General features: G+C 46.6%; 2 protein-coding genes across 2 annotated transcripts in view; one reads left to right on the forward strand and one right to left on the reverse strand.

Moving 5' to 3' along the window:
* Window positions 1-8,312, reverse strand: part of LOC142256780 (protein kinase C and casein kinase substrate in neurons protein 1-like) — a 50,508-nt gene extending 42,196 nt beyond the window's left edge. The window contains exon 1 of the mRNA XM_075328669.1: window positions 8,207-8,312. The gene's annotated coding sequence lies outside the window, so the exon portion shown is untranslated. The remainder of the gene's footprint in view (window positions 1-8,206) is intronic.
* A 51-nt stretch (window positions 8,313-8,363) lies between these two features.
* SAXO3 (stabilizer of axonemal microtubules 3) overlaps window positions 8,364-16,383 on the forward strand; it is a 23,224-nt gene continuing 15,204 nt past the window's right edge. The window contains exon 1 of the mRNA XM_075328670.1: window positions 8,364-8,458. Within this exon, the coding sequence (XP_075184785.1) occupies window positions 8,434-8,458 (25 nt within the window). The 5' untranslated portion in view covers window positions 8,364-8,433. The remainder of the gene's footprint in view (window positions 8,459-16,383) is intronic.

Below are 16,383 nucleotides of genomic sequence, written 5' to 3' on the forward strand. Positions count from 1 at the left end.
ACATTCCCGGCCACATCTCTGGAAATCCGCAGCAGCCGAGGTGTGAAGAGGAAGGACTTTCCTAATAAAATCTACTTTTTTTTTCCTGGATCGTCAATGCTTCCAAAAGGGGGGCTCAAAATGAGAAGGGAGAAGCGGTCTTATGTGCAGGAATCCCTACAATACAGACAGTAGGGAGGAGGGTCGCTCCTGCCCAGCGGGTACTGTATCCGTCTGACTTCTTTTGAATGGCTCCAAAAGAAGTGAAAGACCTCTCGGCATGATGTCCCTCTAATAGGATGCCTCCGCCTACGTTGCCCGGAGTCCCATCCAAGCGCTGCCCTTGTCCTCGCCACCAGGCTGATATCTTGTAATCATTTTCTCATCATTGGCCTTATTTGCTGCATCTGAAACTAATATCAATTGCCAAATTAGCCCTACAGGTCCGATGCACCATAAGGGCAAATTACAAAAGTTGTCTATTACCCTCAGGTTGTTGCACCAAATTTGCACGATAATTTGAGACTTCACCCTCCACCAGTGGCGTAACAAGAGTTCGAAGGGCCCTGGTGCAAAATTTGGACCTGCCCCCCCCCCTTATGTTGGTCAGATGTACAGTATGTTTGTGTATGTATACATTTTGCATTCTAAATCCTATAAAAAGACATACAAGTTGTCCCCCCCACCCATTATGTAGTAATGTCCCACACTCTGTTTTAATGTCCCCCATCCTGGGTTCCTTCCTCATAAATATGTCCCCCAATCCTGGCATATATGTCCCTGATCCTAACATATATGTTCCCCATACTAGCCCACATCCTGTTGTACATATAACCCCATCCACAGCAAAATGTCCCCATCCTGGTATATATGCCCCCATCCTGGTATATATGCCCCCATCATGGGCCACTCCTGGTATATATTGTCCCCCTCCTGGGGCTCTTCTGGTGTCTACTGTCCCCCTCCTGGTGTCTACTGTGCCCCTCCTGGTGTCTACTGTGCCCCTCCTGGTGTCTACTGTGCCCCTCCTGGTGTCTACTGTGCCCCTCCTGGTGTCTACTGTGCCCCTCCTGGTGTCTACTGTGCCCCTCCTGGTGTCTACTGTGCCCCTCCTGGTGTCTATGTGATGCCCTGGCCTAGCCAGGTAGTCACAGACACAACATCATACAACCCCCCTTCCCTGGACAGGTCACACCAGTCACACATTAAATCCTTGTTGCCACCCTCCAGGGTTGATATCCACACCAGGTGGGGCGGAGCCAGGCAGTTGACCCCGCCCACCGAGGAATTCACAGGCCTGGAGGCGGGAAAACACAGTAGTAGTCCAGTTGTGGTCAGTAGTGAGTGAGGAGTGAAACTGTTGGTGTCTGGGTTGAAGCCCAGGCACTCCCAGCAAGGTAGGCAGACGGTGGTGGCCGTCTGCAGGAGTTGGTGACGGTCAGTGGAACCGTAGGACCGGGGTCGGGCAGTGGCCCGCCGGTACCGAACCGGGGAGCCGATTGGAGCCAAGCACCAGGCAGGGTACTCAGACCCCGACTAGGCTTGAAGCCATCCTTTAGTCAAATTTACTGATTGCGGTCTGGACCTCAGGGGTTCATTCCCACCAAAGTCCCGATTGAAGGCAACAGCCCAACCGTTCCGGATAAGCCCCACCGCCAAGGGTCAGAGATCCATAGGGCCAGAGTCTGCGGCCAAATGGGCTTCTCCGACACGTATACGCCAGGGAGCGGACTACCGGTGCCCAGGCATTGGAGTCAAGATACAAAACACAGGTGCAGGAAACGACAGCCACCATCAACCCATCCAGGGAAAACACTGCAGACTGCTGCGGGCCCCGTCCATCCAGCCGTTTGGTTTACCAGAGACTCTGTCCATCTGTGTCTGAGCGAGTACACCTGTGTGCCATCCGGCACTGCGCCGCACCGCACCGCAACACCGCACCCTGCAACCCATCCTACGGAACCCCTCCCTCCTTCCGGGCCCCGGGACCAACCGCCCCTACCCACGGAGGGGTCAACACCTAGCTGCTCCCCACCATCGCTCCCGGGAACCCAGTCACCAGCAGCGGTGGTGCCCACCATCACTACAACCCGTGGGTAGCATCACGAACTCTATACATACCAAAAATAAATACAATCCCCCTTTTCACTCGTGGGCGAGGAGCACTGCTCGGGCCCCGGCCCACTCAAGCCACCGAGGAGAAGGCACCGGATCCGAGCGTGATCTCCCCGAGCAGCCCCCGCGACGTGGAAGCTGGCCCCCGCCCCCGACATCTACTGTCCCCCTGCTGGCGTCTACTGTCCCCCTCCTGGCGTCTACTGTCCCCTTCCTAATATATACTGTCCCTCTGCTGGGCCCCTCCTGGTATATACTGACCCCCTCATTGTATATACTGTCCCCCTCATGGGGCCCTCCTGGTGTATACTGTCCACCTCCTGGTATCTATTGTTTCCCTCCTGGTATATACTGACCCCTTTCTAGTATCTACAGTCCCCCTCCTGGTATATATGTCCCCATCCTGGTCAATATGTCTCTCTTCTCTCTACTGCAAAAAACAACAACATTGTACTCACCATCCCTGGCTCCCACGTCACACCCTCCTTTGTAGCTAGCACACAGTGGCGGGCAGCTTTCATCGGTGTCGGTGCTATTGCAACGTATGACTTTATTGTCATGTGCCGTGCTCACTCACTGGGACACAGATGAAAGCTGCCGGTTTCTGTTTGGCAGGCAGTTTGTATTGCAGTACAGGGACCCCACAGGTCTCTGCACCACGATGCATTTAAGCTGGATGTGCAGCCTCGGATGCACATCCAGCTGAAGCAGGGACTGGGGCCAACTGACCCTCTGCATCCCAGGGCCCGGTCACGGTTACGATCCCTGCGTCCTTGATCATTCCACCCCTGCCCTCCTCCTTGGAAAAGTGATATTAAAACTGAGTAGATTTAAAACTAATCATTCAATTTTACAATGTTTTAATCCCAAAAATGTCAGGAACAGGAGCCCCACAGAAGGCCCTATATTTTATTCTCTGCCATAAAAAGGAACTGTCACAAGCTCGAAAGTGACCACATTTTGCTCCCCCTAGAACTCCTTTTTAAATACGCCAACAACATGTACCTTTTTATTTAGTGCACATTTTTATTTTATTTCCCTAGGGGGCGTTACAGCCTTATGACACGCCCCAGAGGATCTTATAAGGCTCCTGAGTAAAGAACATAAAATTAGCACTAAATGAAAACCCCTCGAATCTCTGGAACCAAATGGTGCATTTTAAAAAGGAATACAATGACAATAAAATAAGGGCAAAAATTGACACTTTTGACAGGTCCTTTTTAAGGACATATAGGGTGCGCACCTTTCAAATTTGGAACATTTACTAAAGCCAAGGTGCGTTTGAGGAAGATGTGCCAAATTAATTAAGACTCATACGATTCTTAAAGGGGTTACCCAGGCTTGGGGTTAAAGTCTGCAAACACTATGTGACTGTGGATCCTCACTGCTCGCACAGTGCGCGCTGTCAGGATTCTCTGGTGCCGAAGTCGGCAAGTCGCGTGACCAAACGTATGTGATTTCCAAACTTCCGGCCACAGTGTGACTAGACATGTTTACTTATGCAGTCACGTTTAGTTGGCATGTGACCATATCACATATTTTCAGTCAGGCGCCCATCCTCTCTCGGTGAATCTTGACATCGGGCACTGTGCAAGCTGTGAGGATTTGTAATTCTGAAGACGCACAGAGTGCCTGTAGACTTTAACCCCAAGCTTGGACAACCCCCCTCCACCCACGTGATTGGCCAGAGGTTGACGCCGAAGTATCAGGACATCTCCCGTGTATTAGAGGATCTCGGTGGTGACATTTCTTATATTTTGGAGTTTACTTGGCAGATGTTTGCCAAAAGAAGCGCCACACCCTGTTTATGTAATTTGTCTTAGCTGCACAGACTATATTTTCTTGTTTGGGCTCAGGAGAATACCGTTCTTTGTCTGACTACTGTACACGGACATAAAATGCGACCTCCGAGACTGGACAACGGCTGCACATGAGATTCCCGCTTCATATCTGCCAAGAGCCATAAAAAGACAACTTTACAATGGGTGAAAGCAACTTAACTCTTCAGTCGTCACTCGATACAGGACAAGCCCTGACTATAATACTCTGGAGCCCAGGATCAGGCTCTCCTGATGTAAAAGTCACAAAAGCTTTTCCAACTCACATATGTGCGACACTTGTGATGACTTCATATCACGAGGCGCGTGGCTGCAACAAGCATCAGGGACCGGGCAAAAAGTGTGAAACCTTTATTTAGATTTTTAATATTTATATTTAAGAAATAAATTTATATATATATACACACACACACATATACATATCCATATATATATATATATATATATACACACACACACATATACACATAATATATATATATATATATATATATATACATACACATATATATACACATGTGACTTATACAGATTTGCATAAAGAGGGGCAGTCTGGGAAGTTTCTAGCAATAATGCAAGAAACATTTAGGATTCTAGTGTGGGTAAGTATGGGGATATCATACACTACCATGCTCGGGGTGCTCGGCACTCATAAGTGGTAATGAGAGGGCACTACCATGCTCAGTACTTGTAACTAGTGATGAGCGGGCACTACCATGCTCGGGTGCTCAGTACTCGTAACTAGTGATGAGCGGGCACTACCATGCTCGGGTGCTCAGTACTGGTAGCTAGTCATGAGCGGGCACTACCATGCTCGGGTGCTCAGTACTCGTAACTAGTGATGAGCGGGCACTACCATGCTCGGGTGCTCAGTACTCGTAACTAGTAATGAGCGGGCACTACCATGCTCAGGTGCTCAGTACTCGTAACTAGTGATGAGCGGGCACTACCATGCTCGGGTGCTCAGTACTGGTAACTAGTGATGAGCGGGCACTACCATGCTCGGGTGCTCAGTACTGGTAACTAGTGATGAGCGGGCACTACCATGCTCGGGTGCTCAGTACTGGTAACTAGTGATGAGCGAGCACTACCATGCTCGGGTGCTCAGTACTGGTAACTAGTGATGAGTGGGCACTACCATGCACGGGTGCTCAGTACTGGTAACTAGTGATGAGCAGGCACTACTATGCTCAGGTGTTCGGTACTTGTACCTAGTGATGAGCGGGCACTACCATGCTCAAGTGCTTAGTACTCGTAACTAGTGATGAGCGGGCACTACCATGCTCAGGTGCTCAGTACTCGTAACTAGTGATGAGCGAGCACTACCATGCTCAGGTGCTCTGTACTCGTAACTAGTGGTGAGCGGGCACTACCATGCTCAGGTGCTCAGTACATGTAACTAGTGATGAGTGAGCACTACCATGCTCAGTTCTTGTAACTAGTGATGAGTGAGCACTACCATGCTCGGCTGCTCTGTACTCGTAACTACTGATGAGCGGGCACTACCATGCTCGGGTGCTCAGTACTGGTAACTAGTGATGAGCGGGCACTACCATGCTGAGGTGCTCAGTACTGGTAACTAGTGATGAGCGGGCACTACCATGCGAATGTATCAAGCAGTCAGACACTCGGATGGGCACGACTCGAGCACCCAAGTATAATGGAAGTCAATGGGAAACCGATAGCATTGTTCAGGGAAATCTGTCACACCGTGGGCTGGAAGGAACTCTGGCGAGCGACGCAACACAAAGGGTACACCAGAGAAACATTATACAGTACGCCCTGGCAGTAGGAATAGGGGAGTGGGGTCACCTCCTAACACTCACCTGAAGATGAACCCTGCACTCCCTAGCTGGGTCCTTTCCCCATGCGCCGTCACGTGCCTAGGCCCTCGCTGGCTCTAAACTCACCCTGACTAGTGAAGGCCAGCGAGATGTTGGTCTTGCCACTACAATTAGACAACATGAGGAAGGCAAGAAAAATGGGTGATTAAAGACAACAAAAAGCACTCCTTGGTTTCTGCTGTAGGAAACTTCGCAGCTGCAATAGTAAAGACACCACAGCAATGCAGCAGCAAGCTCCAGCAACAGGGACAGCATAGGAATGAGCTAAAGCCAGCAAAGGGAGGAGCGGATATTTATAGCAGAAGGGAATGGCTGCAGCTGAGGTTACAACTACCTGTTAGATCACCTGTTACGAGTACCGAACACCCGAGCATGGTAATGCCCGCTCATCACTAGTTACCAGTACTGAGCACCCGAGCATGGTAGTGCCCTCTCATCACTAGTTACGAGTACCGAACACCTGAGCATGGTAGTGCCCGCTCATCACTAGTTACGAGTACCGAACACCTGAGCATGGTAGTGCCCGCTCATCACTAGGTATGAGTACCGAACACCTGAGCATGGTAGTGCTCGCTCATCACTAGTTACGAGTACCGAGCACCCGAGCATGGTAGTGCCCGCTCATCACTAGTTACGAGTACTAAGCACTTGAGCATGGTAGTGCCCGCTCATCACTAGGTACGAGTACCGAACACCCCGAGCATGGTAGTGCTCGCTCATCACTAGTTACGAGTACTAAGCACTTGAGCATGGTAGTGCCCGCTCATCACTAGGTACGAGCACCGAACACCCGAGCATGGTAGTGCCGGCTCATCACTAGTTACGAGTACTGAGCACTTGAGCATGGTAGTGCCCGCTCATCACTAGTTACGAGTACTGAGCACCCGAGCATGGTAGTGCCCGCTCATCACTAGTTACCAGTACTGAGCACCCGAGCATGGTAGTGCCCGCTCATCACTAGTTACGAGTACTAAGCACTTGAGCATGGTAGTGCCCGCTCATCACTAGGTACGAGCACCGAACACCCGAGCATGGTAGTGCTCGCTCATCACTAGTTACGAGTACTGAGCACCTGAGCATGGTAGTGCCCGCTCATCACTAGTTACGAGTACTGAGCACCCGAGCATGGTAGTGCCCGCTCATCACTAGTTACCAGTACTGAGCACCCCGAGCATGGTAGTGCCCGCTCATCACTAGTTACGAGTACTAAGCACTTGAGCATGGTAGTGCCCGCTCATCACTAGGTACGAGTACCGAACACCCGAGCATGGTAGTGCCGGCTCATCACTAGTTACGAGTACTGAGCACTTGAGCACGGTAGTGCCCGCTCATCACTAGTTACGAGTACTGAGCACCCGAGCATGGTAGTGCCCGCTCATCACTAGTTACCAGTACTGAGCACCCGAGCATGGTAGTGCCCGCTCATCACTAGTTACGAGTACTGAGCACCCCGAGCATGGTAGTGCCCGCTCATCACTAACAGTGATATTTTGGGCCTTTTTTTCTGCAGTATGGATTAGTGCTCAGTATGGAACCTATATGTCAGAAGAATTTGCTATAAGCATGTGTCAGGAAATCCTCTTGGCATGTGAATGGGGCCTTCTGACTATCCCGATAACTAATGTAGAGAATGAAAGGAGGGGCACTCAATTTATTTGTCCAATTCTTTTTTTTTTTCTTTCCTAGTAGAAAAGCCATCAACAGAGGTGACTGGGAGAAACTTACCATTCTGAACACGTGCATGCTCAGCTCAGCCGAGCGTGCATATCTGTAGGGGCTGGATGCCATAGTGTGCATGGACACCTTTACTACAACCTAGTTCAGACAGGCTGCCATATACAGTAGCCAATCTTCTGCAGAATAGTTAACAGTAATCTGTGAATGATTAGATACCAGCATCTGATATAAACAAGAAGAGTTGCAAATTCTACTTGCCAAAATTTGCAACCCCCCAGTATTCTCCTTTACTGATTGCCGAAAAATGTAAGGAATTTACTGACTTTTCTGAATGAAGGTTCCATCTATAGAATTACATTACATACACAATGTTTAATAAACAAATAAACAATCAGCTCTGACATCCAATGCTTTTGGTTGACAGCGTGCCAAGATTAGACAGTTTCCAATACCCCAATTTACCATCTGTGATTCTAGATTGTACGTTGTACAGCACTTTGGAATATGTTGGCGCTATAAATAAGTAAACTTAGCTATTTCTAGGTGCAGATTGTGACCGTCCCGCTGCCCCCATACAACCAGTATACGGTGCACTTCTACCCTTCGTCTACTTCACTAAGCGATCTCCAAATTGTCCAGGACCTTACGAGAACTCTTCCAGAGGAGGGGGGGTCTCATGGATTGGACCACAAAGTGCAAAATTAGAGGTCACATCCAAAGAAGGGAAAGTAGAGGGTAAAAAATGAGCCTTACCAGAGTCAGCCTGCAGTCCCTCTCCCTGACTTTGCCTTGCAGATGATGACTTGGAGATCCCTGCCAGCTCGCTGGGGCTAGAGATGGCCAGGAAAGGAGGAGGCTTGGATGGGAGTAGGAGGGGTAACACTAGACAGTGTCAGATGGGGAGAGCAGGATTTCGGTGGAGCTGCTGGAAACACGCAGGACTTCTGTTTTTTTGTTTTTTTTCTTTCTTGCTGACTTGGATGCATTGGAGGGAGAGGGCACAAGGTTTGCTATTTTGTTAATAAATAATGTAGCTTTAGTGAACTAGTCTGATACTGTAACAATATAATCCTAAAGTGTCCCCTTCCATAACGCAACAAAGGTTACGGTCACCATTACCAAAAAAGCAAAGCCACACAAACATACCACCTTAAAGTCATGAGTGTATCTCGTCCTGATATGATCTCGGGGGGGGGGGGGGGGGGGGGGGGGAATCTGGGATCAGAAGGTCACATCGTCTTGTTGATCATTTATCCTGAGTTGGAGCGTATTTAATTCCATCCGGTACTAAAGGGGTTAAGGTTCTTTTCTATCCTGCAGTTATCTAACAGGTAGTTGTAACTGCAGGCACTCCCTTCTGCTATGAATATCTCCTTTTTATGTCGGCTATAGCTCATACCTGTGCTGTCCATGTTGAAGGAGTTAGTCTCTGCATAGCTGTGGTGTCGTTTCTATCCTGCAGTGATCTAACAGGTAGTTGTAACCTCATCTGCAGCCACTCCGTCTGCTATAAATATCTGATCCTTACTATGTCGGCTATAGCTTATACCTATGCTGTCCATGTTGAAGGAGTCAGTTTCTGCATAGCTGCGGTGTCATTTCTATCCTGCAGTAATCTAAAAGGTAGTTGTAACATCAGCTGCAGCCACTCCCTTCTGCTATAAATATCCGATCCTTACTATGCCGGCTATAGCTCATACCTATGCTTTCAATGTTGAAGCAGTCAGTCTATGCATAGCTGTGGTGTCGTTTCTATCCTGCAGTGATCTAACAGGTAGTTGTAACTTCAGCTACAGCCACTCCTTTCTGCTATAAATATCCAAACCTTACTATGCCGGCTATAGCTCATACCTATGCTGTCAATGTTGAAGGAGTCAGTCTCTGCATAGCTGTGGTGTTGTTTTTATCCTTCAATGATCTAACAAGTAGTTGTAACCTCAGCTACGGCCACTCCCTTCTCCAATAAATATCCTCTCCACACTCCTCCCTATGCCGGCAATAGCACATACCTATGCTGTCCATATCGAAGGAGCTTGTCTCTGGATAGCTGTGGTGATTTTTCTGTTGCAGCTGTGAAGTTTCCTGGTGGGGAAGCTGTGGAGTTTTTTGGGGGTGTACTTCCCCACCTGTTTGTCCTACCTACCTTGTGTTATCTTATTGCAGTGGTAAAACTAGGATCTCATTGGCCTTCACTAGTCATGGTGAGTTCAGGGTCAGTGAGGGTCTAGGCACGTGACAGCGCACAGGTGATGGACCTGTCTACAGACATTAAGGAGTGCAGGGATCAGCCTCAGGTGAGTATAAGGAGGTGACCCGGCTCCCCTCTCCCTAGCGCCAGGGCCTTCTGTTGTCCGTTGTATTGCTACCCTGGTGTTCCCTCTGTGTTACACCACTCGTCAGGAGTACTCTCATATCTGGAATTACACCTGTATCCACATTGTGAACATATATGAACACAAATAATACCGATATACAGAGACCAAATAACAGCTCCGAACATCATAATATAATATTTGTGCTAAACAATACCAGAGAGTAACTACAGTGAGTTTAGATGCTCCTGGGATGTGGAGATTAGGGGATCCCAAAAAGTTGAATTCTATTAAAAGATCCATGATGGACCCTCTGGGAGATTTTGGATTGGGGACCACAAGTTAAAGAGGAGCTCAAAAGTGGCCAGTCTTTGCTCTTCTTTTCTTCCTGCTATTCCTGTCACGCTAGGTATGGGAAAGTATACAGCAAACGGTGGAAGAGAAACCCTGTGTCTAGGGAAGGGGGAGATGGTGACCCCTGACCGAACCGACGGCTGGGACCTGGGGTCCCTCACCGTTCGATAGGTTCCACATCTATGCGCCGAGCCAGATACCTGGCCTTAGGATGACCCTGATCTGGGACCTAGATAGGGAGCCCATGGCATAAGTTTTTCGTCAACCCCACCTAAGTGGTAAAGGATGCACAGGGATAAGAAACAAGGGAAGGTAACAAACAACTCATCTGCAAGAAAATTCCGGGAGAGGGACTGCAACACACAACGTAGTGACTCCAGATGAATGCAAGCCGACAGCTTGCACTCAGGATATGTAGGAAGATAGGGCCATAACCAGCACAGATCAAAGGTAAATGCTGATAAAACATCTGGACGGGTGAGGAAATCTGCAGGGTCCTAAAGGGAAAGGGATAAACCACTAACAGAGGAGATACATAGGATACCATATACACCAAGCGGGAATTATAGAATGTCAGGGAGCAGTTTGAGCAGCCAAGCACTGCGACCTTCTATAGCCAGACACCAGAGGACTGTCTGACCTGTGACAATTCCCCTGTGTATGCAGCTTTTTGTTTTTCCTAAATACGCCATACGGTTCCGGCGATATGGGCCTTTTTATTCAGGGATTGATCTTTATCAAAGGGGCGTTGCTCACACGATCCTCATGGCCGTGTCTTTATGCTGAGTAGTTGTCCTGTAAGCAATGCAAAAAGAAATAAGCTAGGTCCATATCTCTGGAAATGTATGGATTTAGGAAAAACAAAAAGCAGATTACTCGTGGGAGCAGCAGGAATGACAAGAGCAGTAACCAGACAATTTTGAACAGGTCCTCTTTAAAGTTACAGCTTGGGTGAGTCAGATCATCGCCCGTGAGCAGGAACCAACCCTGCATCCTGGTTTGTGCATCCTGCTCGTCGCCCCTGAGGCCTGATCCTCCTCACCTCACATGTCTGTTTATGTCACGGACCTTATGATCATTTCAATTAGAACGGTGTAATGTTTCATTAGCCCTGTGGTGGCGCTGCAGGGAAACTGAATATTCAGTGCAAAGTCTCATCAGAGACCACAGTGGATCACTCATGGTTCAAAAAAGTCAGAAAGTTGGGAGATTGCCATCATATGATATTTAACTACTTTTCCTCCACACTAACTGCTCCTAACATCTCCTCTATAAGGACACCGCTATCAATACTGACTTCAGCTTAACCACAGTGTCTAAAGGGAGTCTGTGGTAGTCTAAAATCTTTTTGCCACGTTCCTGTCCTGTAGTATCCCTACTTTATCATGTGTACTGAAGCCCCCCCTGTTCATTATAACTGTTACTCACCAGTCCCAGCTCCAGGGCTGGACTCTGATTCCTTTCCATATGACCGTTGCCCTCTGCTGTGCTCCATGTCAGTGCCCGGCGTACTATTGTGACATCCACCACCTGAGTATTGTACCATCTTTGTATTCAGATTCCATGTCCACTGGAGTTGGCCACCATCCAGCTTTTTCAGCTGCAATCTTCTCTGCAAACTTATGTGATTTTTGCAACCTACATCTATTCCCTGACTCAGGACCTGCTGATCAACCATTCATCTGCTGCAAGCATAATGAACTGGTACCTGGACGGATACCGGCTCTTCATCTCTGCTGTCAGCAGAAGTCTATTGTTTGTTGATAGTGATGAGTGAGCAGTACCATGCTTGGGTCTCGTAACGAGCAGTTGGATGCTCGGATGGTCACGACTCAAGTATAATGGAAGTCAATGGGGGAACTCGAGCATATTTCCAGAAAAATGATTGAGTTCCCCATTGACTTCCATTATACTCGGGTAGTTGAGTCGAGCCCATCTAGGCATCCAACAGACGATTACGAGTACCTGAGCATGGTAATGCTCGCTTATCACTATTTGTTGATTAACCCTTCATCTGCTGTAGCTTAAAATTCTCCTCTGGACTTGCTCACATTATGTTGCACCAATTTTTGGAATGGCTATGCCTCTTCATTTCCTCTATTTGTCTACACCCCTGGCTCTGTGTCTTTTGGAGTGTCCTACTTCACTTGCCTGCCCACCATCCAGGTTACCTGTTGATCCTGGTTCTCATGCCATTCAGCAAGTTTTCCCAGCAGTACCATTGCCATTGGTCCATGTGACTTTCACCTTAGTGAAGTCAACAAGATTGTGAATCCATAGTGAATAGTTAATCCACACAATTGACCCGTGTATCAGTACAAGCAAGAACGCTTCTTCCATGAGGCGAGATGAGCATCTGACCTCATCTAGCAGTAGGAGATGGCTCTAGAATGCTGTATATAAGAGCCCACTGGTGGTGGCCGCAGCTTATAGGCCAAAAAAGTGGTGACAGGTTCCCTTTAAAAGGCGTCTCATTACAAAGGTGCCACACAAGAAACATCTCATGATGGATAAAACCAGGGAGCTGTATAAAGACCTTCACAACATTATTCTCACAAAACATATAGATACCATTGTTTACATAAGTATTTCTAAACTATTGAAGGTTCCAGTGAGCATTGTTGGGGCCATAATACGAAAGTGGAAAGAACAACATTTCACCAAAAATCGGCTGTGACAAGGTGCTCACCACATGATTTCAGAGAGAGGAGTGAAAATAATTATAAGAAAGGATGTCCAGAAGCCAAGGACCACCTGTGGTGATTTACAAAAAGACCTAGAATCAGCAGGTACAATTGTTTCAAAGAAAACAATAAGTAAAGCACTCCCTCCACGGCCTGTATGCACGCTCCTGTATGCACGCTCCTGTATGCACGCTCATCATGCAAGACTCCATTGATGAACAAAAACCAGGTTCAAAAGAGTGTTGAGTTTGCTCAACAACATTTATACAAGTCTGTGATATACTGGGAGAATATAGTCTGGTCAGATGAGACCAAAATTTAACTCTTTGGATGCCATAATACACACCATGTTTGGAGGCCAAAAAGCAAATCACCCCAAAACACTAACAACAGTGAATATAGGACGTGAGAACATCAAGGTGTGGGGCTGATTTTCAGCATAAGGCACTGACAAACTTCTTATAATTGAAGAGAGCATGAATGGACAAATATTCAGAGACATTCTTCGTAAAACTCTGCTGCCGTCTACCAGGATGATGAAGATGAAATGAGGGTGGACATTTCAGCAAGACAATGATCCCAAACTCAATCACCGGACCTGAATCTAATAGAAAATTTATGGAAGGAACGAAAGCTCAGAGTTCATAAAAGGAGCCCACAAGACCTGCAGGATGTGAAGAGTGTTTGTGTGGAAGAATGGCCCATAATCCCACCTGAGCAATGCATGCGACTAGTGTTCTCCATATAGGAGATTCATCACCAACAAAGTCTTTTGTACAAATTATTAAAAGGGAATCTATTACCAGTGTAGAAGTGAAAAATTCGTCATCACATGAGTTCAAGATGGAAGAGAAAAGAAAGAAAATACTGTATGTCCTACCAGAGAAGATGTCAGCTATAAGGTACCTGAGTGTAAATTCTTAATTGTGATACTGCCTGCGTCTTATCAGTACTGTGGTTCCTGTATGGTCCTCAGTTTGATGATGGCTGTTAACAACAACTCCAAGTACCTACTTACCATTGCTAAGGACATACTGGTAGTTCAGTTTATGGCACAAGCTGACTTAACATTTTTATTTATGTACCAAGCTTGGAGATATATTGATAGTGGTTCTGGTCATGTTTTCATGTATTAATGGTGGTTCTGGTGCTGTATTCCTGTACTGATGATGGTTCTTGTAATGTATTCATGTACCAATGGTGGCTGTGTTGTTGTATTCATGTACTGATGATGGGACTGGTACTATATACATTTACTGACGATGGTCATGATGCTGTATTTATGTACTGATGGTGGTTCTAGTACTGTCTTCTCAATACTGATGGTCTTTCTAGTACGGAGTTCATATACTGATGGCTCTTGTGATGTGTTCATGTACTGAATGACTTTACTGATGGTAGTTCTGGTGTTGTACTCATGTACTGATGATGGGTCTAGTGCTGTATACATGTACTATTGATTCTTCTGATGCTGTATTTATGTACTGATGGTACATAAGAGGTTATATCGGTGGATTTCCTGATAAAGTGGGGTGACACTTCGAAACGCATTGAATAAAGCCACCTTAATTCAGTTTTCTTGGATTTATGTCATATCTTTAGCAGCACAGTAACAGTTCCACATCAACTTTGTTCCTCATCTGCTTTGTACTGATGGTGGTTCCGGTGATGTATTGATGTACTGCATTTGTATACTGATAGCAGTTCTGGTGCTGTTTTCATGTACTAATGATGGTCCTGGTAATGTGTTCATGTACTGTTGGTGATTCTGGTTCTTTAGAGTCAGTCATTCTTTCACACATTAGTAAAGGCGGACTACATGGCGAGGGACTTGATTTTATGCATTTTCTAGAAATCAATGGGTAACTCCTTCACTATACACACAAACACGCTACAGTGTTGATTATGTAATGTCTGGACAGCAAATCTCAGGGGACTAACAATTTAATTCTCGCAGTAATTTTTCTACAGTAAAATCTTTGAGACATATGATGCAATAATGCTGAAGTTTACCCCCCCCCCAAAAAAAAACCAAACAATTCTGCAGTATCGTAATTCAAGCTTAGCATTGTGCTGTTCCTCTGTTACTCATCTTGGAAGTGTATATAATTTCTAAAGCTGGGAATTAACCGTATTTCTCTTAGCAGATGGACGCGTACCCACATAGAATCTTACACCGTAAAATTATCTATGATCTAAATCTGAGTGCACGCATGTATGTATGTTCGTATGTGTGTATGTCCGCTAAAGGAATTCGCAATGTCACATGTACAATCACGAAATTTTGCAGACGCCGCATTTGACTCAGGGAACGTCATAGGCTATGTTTTGAGGGGAAATTTTAGCCCCACACTTTACAGTTATTCGCCAATACACCTGCCTCCTTTAAAGTCAATGGAGCTGGGAGCCACAATGCAGCCAGAACTTCAGAAGAATGTTGGCATGTCACAATGCAGCCAGGGAAAGAGACAGACAGACACAGGGAAAGAGATAGATACAGAGGGGGAGACAGACAGAGACTGCAAGAGAAACAGTTACTATCCCGGGCAGCGCCGGGTACTACAGCTAGTTGATAATATAAATGGTTACAACCAGTTTCAATTTATTCACACATTTCCAGGAAGAATAACAGAGGAACAGCTCAAAGTATAGTTACCCCAGCTCTTAGACCTATCCTATAGTGCTTTTTTTTTTGCATGATTATCACTAATGAATGCTGGGGGGCCATATCTAGTGCCCCCTTTAGAGTGGAAAATGATGTTAATACTTGTGTAGGTGGCATAATCCACTTCTGGCACTGGCCTGAGCATTTCATGGACCATTTGTTGCCGGGATGGGTGTGAGCAGGGGACTTGGCCTTCGTCCGTTCCACGCTCTATGAACTATTCGCAGTATTAGACATATACTGGCACATTCAGACTTTGCAGTTGTGGCTTGAACACGTGGAGCCGTATTAGTAACTGACTGTTCTCCAGAAGAAACAAGAGAGGGATCCGCTGGGGGATCTTCTGACTATCACCGATCACCGCAGCGCGCTCTGCAGCTGTTGTGGTGCTGAACATAACCCAGCTGGATCATCACCACAATGCCAACATGTGCTGCCAGCTTACGTGGCATTAAAGGGGCTGCCCACTTTATAGCACACATTTCCAAAAATGAAGAATTAGGAGATTGAATGGGGAACCCTCCTCTACTATGTGCCTATGTATTACCCAGCATGACAGGCCTCTATAAAGAGCATCTCTTAAAGGGTAACCATATTTTTTTTTTTTTTTTTTATAAATCAATAGTATATATGAAAATAAGAAACTTGGTAATATATCTTATCAGAAAAATCTGCTTATTTCACCTTCTGGATGGATCATTCATTCTCAATTCACAGGTAAAAAACTGTTGAGTGATTATAGACATTCCCATTACTGAGATAAGAGATGACAGTTGGTGATCATAAAGTTCTATGGAGAATTGTCATTTCAGGAGAACTTGCAGAAGAATGTCGGTGTCTGTTTATAGCTCCTCCTTCCTTGGAGAGCTTGCAGCAGAATGTTCATGCCTGCATAAAGCTATTCCCCTTTAGGAG

This window comes from Anomaloglossus baeobatrachus, chromosome 11 (genome assembly GCF_048569485.1).
Source record: "Anomaloglossus baeobatrachus isolate aAnoBae1 chromosome 11, aAnoBae1.hap1, whole genome shotgun sequence".
Classification (NCBI taxonomy): Eukaryota; Metazoa; Chordata; class Amphibia; order Anura; family Aromobatidae; genus Anomaloglossus; species Anomaloglossus baeobatrachus.